The following is a 16043-nucleotide window of genomic DNA, read 5'->3' on the forward strand; positions in this document are numbered from 1 at the left end:
ACACCACCTGCCTCATACACATTCATAAAAGTGTCTTTTAAAGTACATAACTGAGAACCCCTGAGCTGCTCCTTGTCTTGGCGCAGCCCACTCCAATTTTCTTTTTTTTTTTTTTTTTTTTTGAGTACTTGCTTTGCTAAATAAACTTCTACTTAAATTGTCTGGGTCTCTTGACAGATTCCTTTCTTCACGAAGGCAAAAAATAATTAAAACAAAAACAAAAACACAACAACAGTGGATATCCTTATCAGGAACAGAGCCAGTCAGTCAGTGAATTCCAGGGACAAGAGAGTAACTTTGGACATGGTCTCCAGGGACAGTGGAAAAGAATCCTACCTGATACTACCAGAAATGCAGCCTTTTTCTGGGTCACCTTGTCAGGACCCTGCAACAGCCCCCTCAGCCCTCCTGGGTACTGAATACCTGGCTCTGCTCCTCTACTCTGTGCATTGCCTGATTTGAGTTTTTAATTTTTGGTTAGGTTTTGGGTATTTGGGGGGGGGTTGTTTGTTTGTTTTTCTTTTTCTTTTTTGGTTTTATTTTTTGTTGTGTTGTATTTTGTTTTGTTTTGTTTTGTTTTGTTTTGAGACAGGGTTTCTCTGTGTAGCCTTGGCTGTCCTGGAACTCACTTTGTAGACCAAGCCGGCCTTGAACTCAGAAATCTGCCTGCCTCTGCCTCCTGAGTGCTGGGATTAAAGGCGTGTGCCACTATGCCTGTCTGTTTGTTTTTTCTTTTTCTCTTTCTTCTTTCTTTCTTTCTTCCTTCCTTCCTTTCTTTCTTTCTTTCTTTCTTTCTTTCTTTCTTTCTTTCTTTCTTTCTTTCTCTCTTTCTTTTTTTTTTGGAGACTAGGTCTCTCTACACAGTTCTGGTTGTCTTAGAACTCACTTAAACTCACAGAGATCCATCTGCTTCTGCCTTCTGAGTAGTGTGATTAAACGCAGGCCCCAGAAAGCCTGGCTGCCTGCTTCTTAGTGCAGAGTCACTCAATCAGGCTTGCCTTCAGTCTCCTGTTTCTTCTGGTGGCAACTGAGAATCCCAGCATTCGCCTCCTGCTGTGTGAGGACCCCCCACAACCCCCTGGCATGCCATGAAGGCCGATATTAGGCTAGATTCTCTCTCCACCTCACACCCCTTGCATCCCTGTTTTACTGAAGACAATGCTCTTTCTCCCACTCTGAACTTCCCTGTTCCCTCCCCTGACTCTTCAGCTCTCTCCAGACCTGCTGCACTTGCCCCTCCCATTCTCTCTCTCTCCAGCTTCACTCACCCAGCCTCCCTGTCCCTCCAGTCCTTCTGGCTCCTCTCCCTCCTCCCCAAAAGCCAACAGCCTCTTCTTCTATTGCTTTTCTGTTTTGCCTTCAAGCACTCCTCAGGAATTATTCCTAACTATCCACCTCTCCACTCCAAATATCAAGAGACTCCCTGTTCGTGTGTGGGTATGAGCGCATGCATGTGTATATGTGTGGATGCGTGTTTGTGTATATGTGTGTGCATATGTGTGCAAATGCATTTGGATGCCATTCCTCAGGTGCTGTTTTTTGAGACAGGGTCTCTCAGTAACCTAGAACACACCTAGTAAAGTATGCAGGTGCAGTAGTTTGGGTGGGAATGACACCCCATTGACTTATACGTGTGAAACCTTGACCAACAGGGAATGGCACTATTAGGGGGTGTGGCCTCATTGGAGTGGGTGTGGCCTTGTTGGAGGAAGTGTGTTACTGTGAAGGTGGGCTCCTGTTTGTACTTTCACATTGCTGGCCACCCAGCATTTTTACATGTTAGGGTTCAAAGTCAAGACCTTATCCTTGTGTGGCAAACACTTTGCTAACTGAGCCACCTGTCCTGATCATCAAATAACCTCTCTAAGGCAGAGACACAGACCGATGTCACAGCCCAGGTTAGGTAGCAGTCCAGGGATTGTGGGAAAAAAATCAACGTGAGTGGTCTTAAAAGAAATGGATGCTAGAAGTGGGACTTCAGAATCTCTTCTGCCTAGGCTGGAGGTTATACAGAGAGACAGCCTCCCGGAGACAATGAAACAGAGAGGGCTCTGGGTTGTAAAAAGACCATGATCAGAGGCCGTGACATGGAGGAGGTAGACATAAAGGGCTCTGAAGGCAGGAAAAGCCTCAAACTGGAGTCAGGGAAGAGGTTCTAAACAGCAGGTCTCACAGTTAAGCTCACATTTTAAGTTTTAAATGCACAGTTCTGTCAGGTGTGGTAGCACATGCTTATAATCTCAGAAGTGGAAGGAGAAGGATCAGAAATTTAAAGCCAGCCGCAGATATATAGAGAGTTCAAGGCCAGGCTGGGCTACATGAGATCTTGTTTCAAAGAACCAAAATAGAGGAGGGAAGCAAATAGACAGTAACAACAACATCCTCCCTACACACACACACACACACACACACACACACAAAAGCAAGCACACGTACAAACGTGCACACATGCATAGTTCTCCTAGAACTAAAGCAGCTAGGGGATTCAGACTCAGCCCCGCCTTTCTCTGCACATGGCAAGGTCATGTTCCTATGACTTTATGTGCTTTTAGGTGTGTCTTAAGAATATCATTTAGTTTGTGTGCTTCATATATACTGGACTTTGAAGAATCAGCTGTCTACCAAGATTTCCTTAGCTAACAAAATTTTCCAGACCCCTGGCCTACCAAGCACTGATGCTTTAGCCCATCACGAGGAGCAAGACAAAGCATCAGGGTCTGTTGTTTATTCCAAACAGAGCCATTGTCCCACCCCCAGCAGTTTCCTGGGGTGATAGGCAGAGCTGGAAATGAGACAATGTGGTTACAGGGTATGAAGTGGTTAAATGAAGTCCTAGTCTTCACAAAGTACAATTAGGAACACAAATGAAGGTCATCCTGAAGGCCAGATGTGAAGGGACTTGAAATGGGCTTTATTTTTGGACTACCCAGCTGTCATGTAGCCTGCTCGGAATGAGGCCATCAGGAGACACTGTCCTTCCTGGCCCTGTCTCAAGGCAGTGGCACATGTGTGCACATGTCTCCTCTATCTTCATACAAGGTCTGATCGGAACATAAGAGTAAGGTCACAGAAGTAAGATCCTCAGGGAAACACCTTGAGTTGGCAGAGACAGGCTCTTCCTACGTTCTAGAAGCAATAAAGGAGGAGACCTTACTCGCTCTGGAGTCTCTTCTTTGCTAGGAGAGTAACTGCCGTTTTCCAGCTCTCAATGAGTGCAGAGGACTAAGGTGTGAGAAAGACCCAGCTACATGCCAGATTCTGGGATCTGAAGCCCACAGTTCCTAAAGCTCTACTCTTTTTGTTTGTTTGTTTGTTTGGTTGGTTGGTTTGGTTTGTTTTTTTTTTTTTTTTTTTTGAGACAGGGTTTCTCTGTATAGCCCTGGCTGTCCTGGAACTCACTTTGTAGACCAGGCTGGCCTTGAACTCAGAAATCCTCCTGCCTCTGCCTCCCGAGTGCTGGGATTAAAGGCGTGCACCACCACGCCCGGCTCTAAAGCTCTACTCTTATCCAATGGTTCATGACAGGTTTTACAGAGCGGGTAAACTAATGGGCAGGGAGTGCACATGCTCTGCACTCAAGGAGCACACATGGAGTAGAAACGTCTCCATTCTTACTAGTAAGTTACACTGATCTTGGCAGCTCCCTTGGAGACCATTGATAATCTGGGGTTAGGACATCATTTGGATAGATGGACAGAGAGGCTTAGAGACGCATGCCAGGCTTTGGTTTGGGGGATTCAAAGTCTTGGAACAGAGTAGATGAAGTGAAAACACATTAGCTCCCCCCCCCCTTGAACTACTTCTGGTGTATTATGGGAGCTTCTTCTCTCCTCTCCCACTGAGAAATGAGCCCACCCTTATGCCTCTGGAGACAGAAAAGGAAGGTGGGTGCAGCTGAGCCAGGCAGCGGATGCTCTTCACTGCAGCATGCATCCACTGTGCACACATAAGCCCACGGATCCCACAGCTCTGCTTTTAGAGCAGCATGCTCCTTGCTAGCATCCCAGTTACCAAGGCAAAGAAGAGTATTGCGACCATCGCACCATGAGTGCCAGGGAGATAGAGGTGCCAACAGCCTGGGAGGGACACCCACACGGGTGTGCAGTTGACAAGCTCAGTGCCCACTATAGATGCAGGTCTTCATACTCTACACCCAGCCCACAAATATGACACGGATGCTATCCTCCTATCTCAAAGCCTTTCCCACAAGGAACCACTAAGGCCAAGACTGAGGAGGATCTGAAGACTAAGAGGGGAAGCTGTCCAAAGTAGAGGGGCTGGAAAAGGTGAGAGGGCACAGATAGCACCTGGCTAACTCTGAAGGTCACCACAAGGGCTGAACTGGCAGCTGTGTCTTTGGCTCTTTCCCTCTCTAGAGAGATCGTTTAGCCCTAGCCCTGCCCTACTGACAATTCCACATTGTGTAATTGTCAGGCCAGGCCGAGAGAAGAAGGTCTGGACAGAGCCATCTAAGGACAGACTTTTAAGATATGACAAGACAGTAACTATTTCGATTCAAGGATGAAACGGAAGCTCAGCAGAGCAGTGCTTCCTCCACTTTATGCACAGTGCTGATCCACATAAGATTAGGATAAGGATATTGGGTCCTTCAGCTCCACTGTGTGCCCAAGAACACAAGTACACAATCCCTTGTCCAACGCCTCAGAAGCCTCACACAAGCCAGGATTTAGAATTTCTTCTTCTTCTTTTTTCTTTTTTCTTTCTTTCTTTCTTTTTATTTTTTTATTTTTTTACTTTGGGGAAGGGGATAGGCTATGCATGCAGAGTTGAGGGAGGGGTCTGGAGAATTTCCCAGCAAGCAACCTATAAATAGGTTCTGTAAATAGAATAAATAGAAAACGAGCTTCGTGTCAGCATAGGACAGGATTTGCCAACAAATGAGTTTTGGTGTCATGCTCAGACTAAAATGTTGGGGTTGTCAGAGCCTCTCAGTTTTCAAATTCTTGGCTATGTGGCCATGGTCACGGCCAACATCCGACCTCAGAGCCTCAAACATGACAGCTGCAGCCATGTTACTATGCTTCACCCTCTGAGAAGCAAGGAAGTAAAGCCCACAGGGACTAAATAAGAAACAGAACCCTTTTCTGGGCATTGGCTGATCAGAGGCTTACGGTCAGCAGCCACTCTCTACTCTCCAACCTAGTTATAACATTTGTAGCCAGATCTAGGCCTTCTGGACCTGTCCCCCACCTGCCAACAGAGAGGCTCAGACACCTGCATGACATGCTTCCTGGGACTCTACGGCCAAAATACAGCTGGCATGCAGCCATATCTGTTGTCCAACCCTCTAGGTCCGTGCCAGTTGGCCCTCAAGTCCAGAGCTCCAGGGACCTGTCTCCACTGTTTGATTTCTGCCTTTTCCTCCAAAGGATCTCACAAAGACCCTTCACTTGCTTCTTATGACTCTCATGGTAGGTTGCTCGGCCCAAGATGACCAAGGTTGGATTCTAAGTCCCAGTGAGAAGAGAAAGAAGACAGGGACTGTGGAGTGTTGGAAGCTCCTGAGAGGATGCTCCAGCCTAAGGCCTCCCTGCTTAGACTCTTCTTGCTCTGGGGAAACAGCCTTCTTTTATCCCCAAGAATATAGTCTCCTTCCATGGGGGTATTCGACAGGACTACTTGGCTGCTGTTCACCTGCAATCAGGATTCAGTCTGTAAACTCAGAAGCAACTGCTGAGAGAAGCCCCACAGTCACCTTTACTCTACTGACAGGGTTGGGACAAACCTTTCTAAGGTGTCCATACAAGCCGGAGGAAAAGGATGGTCATTTCTCAAGGGCAGACCCGCTCCCCACGACCCCCAGTTCTTAAGTCTTCCCTTCTTCTTGCCCTCAGCTCATCCTGTCGAGCTTCAGCTCTGCACTTGGAAGGGTACCAGCGGAGCAGGAACCAGCTCAGTGGGATGGGGCCAAGGACAAGGATGAAGAGAGGTTTCCACATTAACCTGGCCTGGCGGCTCCAATCCCGCCCCACAGCGCAGCGTTCAGCACCGAGGACGGCGGACAGCACCCGGGCAGCAGGAGAGAGGTCGGCCGGGTCCTTAGATCTGGAAGAGCGGCAGGCGCAAAGCACAACAGGGTGGACCTAGAGGTGAAGACTCTGGGTCCTGACAACTCGGAACTCTGCCCCACCGAGGGTGCCCGCCAAAGAACGAGTCCCTTCTGCCCCACATCATCCCTGGCCCACGAGCTGCTCACCTGGCGCCATGGTGCGGCTGCGTGCACAGCAGCAGGAGCGGCAGCAGCAGCCAGCCCAGAACGTCCATGGCCTTGCGGGCTGTGCGCGGGACAGGTCCAGCTAGCCCCAGCGCAAGCAAAGTTGCTTTGCCTGCGGCCGCGCGGCGGCACCAGAAGGGCGGGAGCGCGAAGGAGAGTGGAACGGGCGCTGGGGGAGGATGGAACGTCGAGCCTGCCCCGCCCCGCCCCGCCCCGCGCTACAGTCCCACCCCCGCTCGCACGCCCTGCCGCACGCGGGGAGGCTTCTGCGCACCGCATAGCACCCGGTGGTAGCTCCGCTGCGCTCGCTCCGAGAGCCTCGCACACCGCGTCCTCTCCATTGCTGTCAGAAGTCAGGCGGCCCAGACCCTCCTCCAGCTGTGGCCCTTACTGTCTGCAGACAAGTTCCTCCACGTGTCTGCCTGGAGCACAAACGACCAGGACGCAAGACTAGTGGATTCCCTTATGCAGGTAGTGCAAAGCCTCATCCCTGAGGCCCTGCTTGCTTGAGAGGTTTGTGAGGGTCTCAGGCTTGGGTTGCCTAGGCAGGGGGCATTCCTGAAGCCACCATTCCTTCTATCAGGGAATATCAGACGCCTCCCCACACTGCATTCCCTGGACACCCTCCACCTGGACGACTTCCCTCATAAGAGAGAAAAGTGGTAGGTACTATTGTTGACTATCTCTCTGACCGGCACTTGAAAACCCTACTGGACAAGAGAGGATACTGATACCTGAATCTGGGTGGTCAGGCCCCATCTTACTTATCCATACCAACCAGGACAGGCCCTGCTGACAACGCTGACATCGATCCTCCATAGGAAAGAAGGCTCACACATCTTTTATCTTTTTTAAATTGTCTGTTTTTATTTTTGAAATTACAACTCTATCATTTCTTCCTTTCCTCCCTCCAGCATCTCCTGTATACCACCACTCTTTTCTCTCTTTCAAATTCATGGCCTTCTTTTTTTTCATTAATTGTTGCTACAAACAAATATGTATATACATATATATTCCTAAATATAACCAGCTCAGTCTGTATAATGCTACTTTGTATTTTGTTCTCAAGGCTGACCATTTGATATTGGATAACCAATTAGTATGCTCTTCCCTGGACACATCTTCCATTTTAATTCTTTTTTTTTTTTTTTTAAAGATTTATTTATTTATTATATGTAAGTACACTGTAGCTGTCTTCAGAAACTCCAGAAGAGGGCGCCAGATCTCGTTACAGATGGTTGTTAGCCACCATGTGGTTGCTGGGATTTGAACTCTGGACCTTTGGAAGAGCAGTCGGGTGTTCTTACCCATTGAGCCATCTCACCAGCCCCCATTTTAATTCTTTTGAGTACAAAGTTTTGAAGGATTCCTTTTAAAAGCTACTCACAAGCTTTAGCCCCTGTTTCACCTCATTCACTGACCTTACTGGATGTCTGGGATCACAGAAAACACTTTAAAATAAGCAGATCCCACCTACCAGTGGTGAACACGTGGAGTTCCAGCTACTTCAGAGACTGAAGCAGAAGATGAGAGGTTTAGATACAGCCTAATCGACATAGTAAGGATGTCCTATGCTCAGGTCCCCTGGGGATGCCTGGAAACTGGCCAGTCAGGTGTGTTGAAAAAGATGACTTGTAGAGCTTCTAGCACAAGGGACTGCTTAGATATGTTTTTTGTTTTGTTTTGTTTTCATTTTTCAGACAGGGTCTGATGAAGTTCAGGTTGGTTTTGAACTTGCTATATAGTCAAGGATGACTCTGAACTCCTGGCCACCCATCCGGCTTCGCCTCAAGTCCTGGGGTTACAAGCTTTCAAAATTTTGTTCCTAGCAAGATTTGTGTGTAGTTTCTGAGCTTTGGTTCCTTCCTACACATATACATATATAGGTTGTATGTATACATTTTGAACTAGTTATGGGTCTGTCTTTACCTCTGACCTGGGTTCTACTCAGGGAATTAGGAAAAAGTAACTATGGAGCTGACTCACCCAAGGTCGGGAAACAAAGCCTTGGTCTTGCATGGCTGTTATAGTCTTTGGCTGTTTCTTTTCTTTTTCTTTTTTTAAAAAAAAGATTAATTAATTTATTTATTTATTTATTATTTGTTTGTTTGTTATGTACAGTGTTCTGTACTACACGCCAGAAGAGGGCACCAAGATCACATTACAGATGGTTGTGAGCCGCCATGAGGTTGCTGGGAATTGAACTCAGTACCTCTGAAAGTGTGGTTAGTGTGTTCAACCTCTTGAGCCATCTCTCCAGACCTCTTAGGCTGTTTCTAACATGCCTGGCCTGCTTCTTCCACTATAGGCACTATAGATTGTTCTTGTACTCTCTCCATCTCTCCATCCACTCCCATTCTTGCTCTGAGGGAGAGCCTCACTCACTGTCTAACACCTCAAGGCCTTTCTCACAGAAAGGCTGTCTATCTCAGAGGTGTGTAACCATTTCCAAATACTTAAAGAATCTCCCCACTCCCCCTTTAGGTGACCCAAGACTAAGGTATGGGTTAGGGGACCTGCTACCCTGATAGAGCAGTAGTGAGGTGGGGCTGGGGAGATGTCTTAGTGGTTCAAAGCAATTGGTTCTCTCTCTCTCTCTCTCTCTCTCTCTCTCTCTCTCTCTCTCTCTCTCTCTTTTGAGACAGAGTTTCTGTGTGTCACACTGACTGTGCTAGAATGTGCTCTGCAGACCAGACTGGCCTGGAATTCACAGAGATTTGCCTGCCTTTGCCTCCCATGGGCTGGGATTAAAGGCATGCACCACCACTGCCCCACAACACTTGCTACAGTTGCAGAGGAGCTGAGTTTGAGCCCCAGCATCCACATAGCATCTTACAAACTAGCTCCCGGGGATCAACAGCTTTCTTCTGATCTTCTCGGGCACTAAGCATGCATAGTACACTTGTATACATGCATGCTAATATTCATGCACAATAAAGTTAAAATACGTAAAACTTTAAACCATAGCAATAGTGAAAATGAACGTAGGACTTCATGCCTGCTCGTATCTCCACAGAGCTATGCGTTCTTTAGTGGCTGGCACCCATGGCTCATTTTCACTGTCGTTTGATTAGATTGGAATGGCCTAGGAGATGCACCTTTGAGAGACTCTATGCTTCCTCCTGACTGCAGATGCAGTGTGACCAGCTGCCTCGCTCCTGGTCCCACTGTTCTCACTGCCAAGCTTCCTCCACTGTGGTGGACCGCACCTTTAAACTGTGAGCTAAAATAAACTCTTTCTTCCTTAAACTGTCCTTTCGGGTATTTCATCAGAGAAATGAGACCACTAAATCACATCCACTACTACTTATTTGACATGCAAAACTCTGGCTTTTCCATTGGGTAGAATCTGTTGTTGGATGATCAAGGCCTCTTCATTCCAGGGAGAGAGGCAGGCTGCTCTCCTGATGTGGTGCTGAGCAGGAGAACTGGAGGGTTGAAAATTCTGCCTCCATAGGCAACCCCAGGAGCCATCAGCTCAGTTTATGCATGGATAACAAAGCCCCATGCGGCACTGAAAAAGCCACAGAGGTATGGTCTTCTGGAGATCATGACTGGCCTGCAGTTTTCTTTGTCTTAGATTTGGACGGTCACTTTATCGGTGCACACAGCACATGGGAAGGGATGGTACAAACGTGAGACCCGGGCAGGGGAGCTGGCCTAAGCCCATTACTGCAGCAGGTTGGCCCCAGGAGGTGGAGGTGAGTCACACAGCCTGCAAAAGGAAACGACAATGGGCTAAATTTAAAATCCTTCCTTGCCTGATGCATTTATAAAGTTGCTTTGCTATTTTCCTGGGGAAATGCNCNAAANANAAAAAAAAAAAAAAAAAAAAAAAAGACAGTGATCCAAATAGGGTTTCATTGAGCCTAGAGCGTAATTATTAATCTTGTGATTTTCAGATAGAGTTGTTCATCTGGATAAGCAGGGGAAACTTGGCAGAAAGGATCAAGTGCAAAATACTTAGAGCAGACTAAACTCCACAGGCTGCTCAAAGAAAGCATGCAGTCCATTCAGAAAAGGGTTTAATTATCGCTTCTTCAATAATCTCAGTCCCATGCCCCACTGAAAAGTTACCCAGGACACTCAGAACATTTGTTTCTGCCTGGAGCAAGACAGCCATCAAAGTAAAGTACCATTATTTGAATTTCTACTCTCAAATTCTGTTTTGAAAGTGACATATTGAAGTGTTTCACATGATAGAAAATGTTGGACACAAATTTCTAACCAAAGAACTGTCAACCAATGAAAAATACTCTATACTAGATGTTAGCATGAGTGGTCTATATTCCAAAACTCCTAAAAATGGCGCGAAGGAGATCCTATACTAGGCTTAATATACAAAGGGTCAGACCAGAACTTCTGTGGCTGCCCTGGGGCACCTTGTGAGAAAGGTTTACCATTGACCTGCCTCCTGGACCTGGATTCTTTAATTATGTGTGCTAATGTCTAACAAGTCAATGAAGGTTTGCTAACCAGGGATGGTTGTGAATACCTGCAACCCTAGCACTCAGAAGGCTGAGGCGGGAGGCGTTCAAGACCCAACTGGGCTACATGTTCCAGGCCTTGTAGTTTAGATAACAAGTTGCTGTCATTTCCTTTTACTTTATAAATGGAGTCACACAGTATGAACCTGGTATAGGTAGCCTTCCAAAGTTGCTTCCAATGATCCTGCCTTTGGTTCCGAAAACCAGCTTCCCTTTATAGGATCTGGACCCAGTGCTATTCTTGGGCTGTAAAGGAATCTCCTTGATCACAAAACCCATGGGCTTAAGTCTTGCAGGCACATCTGGTGTTTCCATTCTTTGATGAGGAATACTTCATACTCATTGTGAGCTGACAGATGGCACACAAGGAAATGAGGGCAGCTTTGACATACTCATAGCCAAGAGGAACATCAGCCTCAGACCCAGTCCCCAGTCCCCGGATAGAGGAACTGAATCCTGCCCCCTCCTTTCATGGAGTTTCAAGGTGGGTATGCCTGAATTACCTTGAGTCCCCTGAATCTCAGGTGACAGGTGACTGCAGAGCTGGGAACCAACAAACATTTAGTGGCTGCATGCATCCACATTTGGGGGGGAGCTGGGGAGGACGATAGATTCTTACCCTTACTCACAGAAAGCTGCCCGCCTTTGCCTCCTGAGAGCTGGGACCATGCTTGGCCACCAGCAGTATTTTTATGGCTGAACTGCATTGCCCTGAATGTACTTTAATTTGCTCAACTTCCCACCTGTTGGCAGTCGTTAGGCTATTATGAGTAAAAGTGCTTTGAACGTTCAAGTACAAGTCCTGGAGTGGACATATGTTTTCATTTCTTTTGGATAAATATGTAGGCGTAGGATTGTTGGGTTTTAGGGGAACGACTGCTTAATTTACAAGAGACTTCCAATCTGCTCTCCAAAGTGGCTGCACCATCTAATGCTCCCACCTAAAGAGATGTGTGAGGTCTCATGTTGCCTCGCCTCCTCACCGACACTTAACCTTGCAAATCTGTAATTGTGGAGCAATCTAAAGCTCTGTAGTGCTATCTCGTTACAGATATAATGAGAAATTTTGCAACGACTAAAGTGCTGAGTAATTTTTTGGTGTTTACTTTTAATTTCTTACTGCGTAAAATAATGAGATTATTTGCCTATTTATTGGACTGAGTAGTTATGTATGTTTCAGATAGATGTTTTACATATATTTTCACCCAGTCTGGGACTTCTCTATTTAGTTTCCATTTCAGCCAAACTTTTACAGGCCCAGAGTTTGTTGTTTTCATTTGTTTGTTTGTTTGCTAGACAGGGCTTCTCTGCATAGCCCTAACTGTCCTGGAACTCACTCTGTAGACCAGGCTAGCCTCGAACTCAGAGATCCTCCTACCTCTGTCTCTCGAGTGCTGAGATTAAAAGCTCATGGTACCATTGTACTGGCCCAGAATTTTTAATCTTTATTAAATAAGCCACATCATCTATTTTCCATTATTGCTGCTCTCTTGCCTCAAACATGGCCTGGACACTTTCCTTGGTAGAAGTTGGCATTGTTTGAGGGCTCTGTGGTGGTATGAATGAGAATTGCTCCCATGGGGTCCTATATTTGAATGCTTGGCTCCCATTGGGTGGAACTGTTTGGGAAGGATGAGGAGGTGAGGCCTTTTTAGAGGACTCATCCTTATGGGTCAGATGTTAGTTCCCAGCTACATCTGCAGCCCCTGGACTGCCTGCTGCCATGCTCCACCATTTTTGGTCATGGACTCCAGCCCTCTGGAACTGTGAGATACAAACTAAAAGCTTTCTTCTATAAGTTGCCTACATCATGGTGTTTTGTTATGGCGACATGAAAATAATTAAGATAGGCTCCCTCGCCCACTTACCATCTCCAAGATGACCTGATGCCCAATAACTGAGAACTGTTATTGTCTTGTGTGTTTTGTTCAGTTTTTATTATATATAAGTACACTGTAGCTGTCTTCAGACACTCCAGAAGAGGGCGTCAGATCTCATTACAGATGGCTGTGAGCCACCATGTGGTTGCTGGGATTTGAACTTCAGACCTTCGGAAGAGCAGTCGGGTGCTCTTACCCACTGAGCCATCTCACCAGCCCTTGTTCAGTTTTTAAAAGTTGTTCCAGATAGGAGGAAAGTAACAGAAATTTCCCTTTATTTTTTTCATGCATTTATTTGTATGTTTTGCAGCACAGAGGATTATTCTCTAGGGCCTTACATAGGCTATATATGATTGCTGCACAACAAGTTACACTGCCTATCCATCTTCATTTTCTTTTAAAATTTATTTTAGGGGCTAGAGATATGGTTCAGCACTTAGGAGCATTTGTTGCTCTTACAAAAATCCTGGATTCAGTTCCCAGGGCCCACATGGTGGCTTACAGACATCTGTGACTCCAGTTTTAGGCGATCTGATACCATTTTCTCACTTCTGAAGGCACCAGGCATGCATGTAGCACACATATGTACATACAGGCAAAACACTCATACACACAACATAAAAATTATAAATCTAAAGATAAATTTCTTTCTCCTTAACATTTTATTTTAAAAAGTATGTGTGTGTGTGTGTGTGTGAGAGAGAGAGAGAGAGAGAGAGTTCAGGCTCCTTCGGAGCCCAGAAGAAGGCATCAGATCTCCTGGAACTGGAATTACAGAGGGTTTTGAGCCACTGACTTGGGTGTTGGGAACATAACTGTGGTCCTTTAATAGAGCAGCAAGTGCTCTTAACCTCTGAGACATCTCTATAGCCCTTTATTTTGTAACTTGTAATGTTTATTTATACATATGAGTGTATGTCTGTGTGTGCATATGCCATGTGTATGTAGGCGCCTTCAGAGACCAGAGGGAGTGTCCACACCTGTTGCTAAAGTTGCAGGCAGCTCTAAGCTGCCCAGTGTAAGTGCTGAGTGTGAACCAAACTTAGGTTCTCTGAGAAAACACTCATAACCTCTGAGTGTGTGCGCATGTATACACACACACACACACACACACACATTTTTTTTTTTAAAGACAGGGTTTCTCTGTAGCCCTGGCTATCCTGGAACTCACTTGTAGACCAGGCTGGCCTCAAACTCAAAAATCTGCCTGCCTTTGCCTCCTAAGTGCTGGGATAAAAGGCATGCACCACCATGCCCAGCACACACACACACTTTAAATTTATGCTTTTTGAGACAGGGTCTCATGTAGCCCAGGATGTCCTTAAACTCACTATGTAATTAAGCATAATGCAGAACTCTGATCCTCCTGTGTGTCTCCCAAGTGCTGGGATTAATGGTAAGTGCCACCATGCCTGTTTTATGCAATGTTGGTGATTTAACAGAGGGTCTTGTGCATGCTAGGCAAGCACTCTGTCAACTGAGCTACACCGTTTGCCTAACTATTATTTTTTAAACAAAAACAACTTTACTGCCAGTGGTTTGCATGCCATAACATTGTGTTCATTTTCAACAGCCAGCTTCCCAGGGCATAGGTAGTTAGGTTATTGGTGAGCCTGTCAGTCAGTCTGTCTTTTGCTTCTTCTCCTCGGTGTTTTCAGGATGTCTCTCCCTTTGATTGTGGCTCTGTTTCTCTTGGTGCACTCTTTAAAACTGGGCCTTTCCTTTGGTTGTTTTAAGGAGTTTTTATTTATGTCTTATCTCTATCTGTTTGTGTCTTAGTTAGGGTTTTACTGCTGTGAACAGACACCATGACCAAGGCAAGTTAAAGGACATTTAATTGGGGCTGGCTTACTGGTTCAGAGTTTCAGTCCATCATCATCAAGGTGGGAGCTGGGCAGCATCCAGGCAGGCATGGTGCAGGCATCGCTGAAAGTTCTACATCTTCATCTGAGGGCTGCTAGTAAGCTAGAAGCTATGAGTAGGGTCTTAAAGCCCACATCCAAAGAGACACACTTACTCCAACAAGGCCACACTCCCTGAGCCAGGCACATACAAACCATCACAGTTTGTTTATTTTGTGTTGGTGTGACATTTCCTGGTTTATTTGCCTTGATACTTGTAAAACTCCTTGGCTATCACATTGCTCTCCCAGTTTCTCAGGTCAAATAAACACCCTGGAGTGATGTGTGAATCGCTCCAGTTTGATCTGGTCGGTTGGGGTGTGGGAATTCAGTACAAGTCAGCAGCCCCGTGGATTTTATTTATTAGTTGTCTAGAGAGTATTTCGATGCTTATTGGCCTCGTGGCAACCAGGAGAGGGGCTAAAATAAGGCACCAAAGGGAATCTTGTTACCCCTGGGCAGAAACCTCTACTGTGTCTTCGTGAACATTTTGGGGTGCTATCTCTTCTTAGTAAGGTAGGAGTTACCTTGGAATGCTCTGAAGTCATTTCAGAGTCTGGAGAGCCGTACACTCAAGGACACAAGGGTGTCAGTGAGTGCTCACCCCACAGGCCCAGGTACTTACTGTTCCACAGGTTAGGACTGTGGCCTAGTTTTGGTAAGCCTGTTCAATAGAGACTCGGTCATTCCTGGAGCTCAGCCCTACTCCGTTTTGCTTGTCTTTTGCTCTCGATGTGAGAGATCAGGCTCCTACCAACTACCAAGGCAACACCAGATTTCACAGCAGTGTTAGCATCCTACTGACCTCCAACTTTTCATGATCCCTCTGTAGGGTGCTAATACAACTGAATTATAGGTGGAGCATTCTCCTATACTCCATGAACACACATCTTTCCCTAAAGTCCGCATCACTGCACCAGCTACCACTCCAATTTGTTGCTGGTAAAAGTCTCACAGATGAGCTGCTTCCTTAAGACAAGGTATTCACATGCTGCTTAGGTAGGGCTCCTCATTGCCAAACAGACAGTGGGTAACCCATTTCCAAATCCCCTGCAGTCATCTCTCTCAGACCATTTCTTGCACCAATGGTGTCAGCCCATGTCCTCTAGTTCAAAGTCGTGGGATAGAACTAGGTACACCAGAAATTTAGTAGGCATCTTGGATTGATTAGCAGAGGAAAAAGAATTGAACTGAGAGGGGCCGGAGAGATCGCTCAGTGGTTAAGAGCACTGAATGCTTTTCCAAAGGTCCTGAGTTCAATTCCCAGCAACCACATGGTGGCTCACAACCATGTGTAATGGGATCTGATGCCCTCTTCTGGTGTGTCTGAAGACTGCAACAGTGTACTCATATAAAATAAATAAATCTTAATAAAAAAAGAAAGAGGAAGCCGGGCGTGGTGGCGCACGCCTTTAATCCCAGCACTCGGGAGGCGGAGGCAGGCGAATTTCTGAGTTCGAGGCCAGCCTGGTCTACAAAGTGAGTTCCAGGACAGCCAGGGCTATACAGAGAAACCCTGTCTCGAAAAACCAAAAAAAAA

The 16043-nt window shown here is 46.3% G+C and overlaps 1 protein-coding gene across 2 annotated transcripts in view; it reads right to left on the reverse strand.

Moving 5' to 3' along the window:
• The window catches only part of Gabrd (gamma-aminobutyric acid type A receptor delta subunit), a 12879-nt gene extending 6481 nt beyond the window's left edge, over positions 1 to 6398 (reverse strand). The window contains exons 1-2 of one of the 2 annotated variants that reach the window (XM_029475848.1): positions 6218 to 6398; positions 5965 to 6066 (exon numbers count right to left, since the gene is read on the reverse strand). In XM_029475848.1, coding sequence (XP_029331708.1) covers positions 5965 to 6066; positions 6218 to 6285 — 170 coding nt within the window. In that variant the 5' untranslated portion in view covers positions 6286 to 6398. The remainder of the gene's footprint in view (positions 1 to 5964; positions 6067 to 6217) is intronic. The other variant, XM_021161087.2, reaches the window with a different exon arrangement.
• Positions 6399 to 16043: the final 9645 nt, after the last annotated feature.

Source organism: Mus caroli, chromosome 4 (genome assembly GCF_900094665.2).
Source record: "Mus caroli chromosome 4, CAROLI_EIJ_v1.1, whole genome shotgun sequence".
Taxonomy (NCBI): Eukaryota; Metazoa; Chordata; class Mammalia; order Rodentia; family Muridae; genus Mus; species Mus caroli.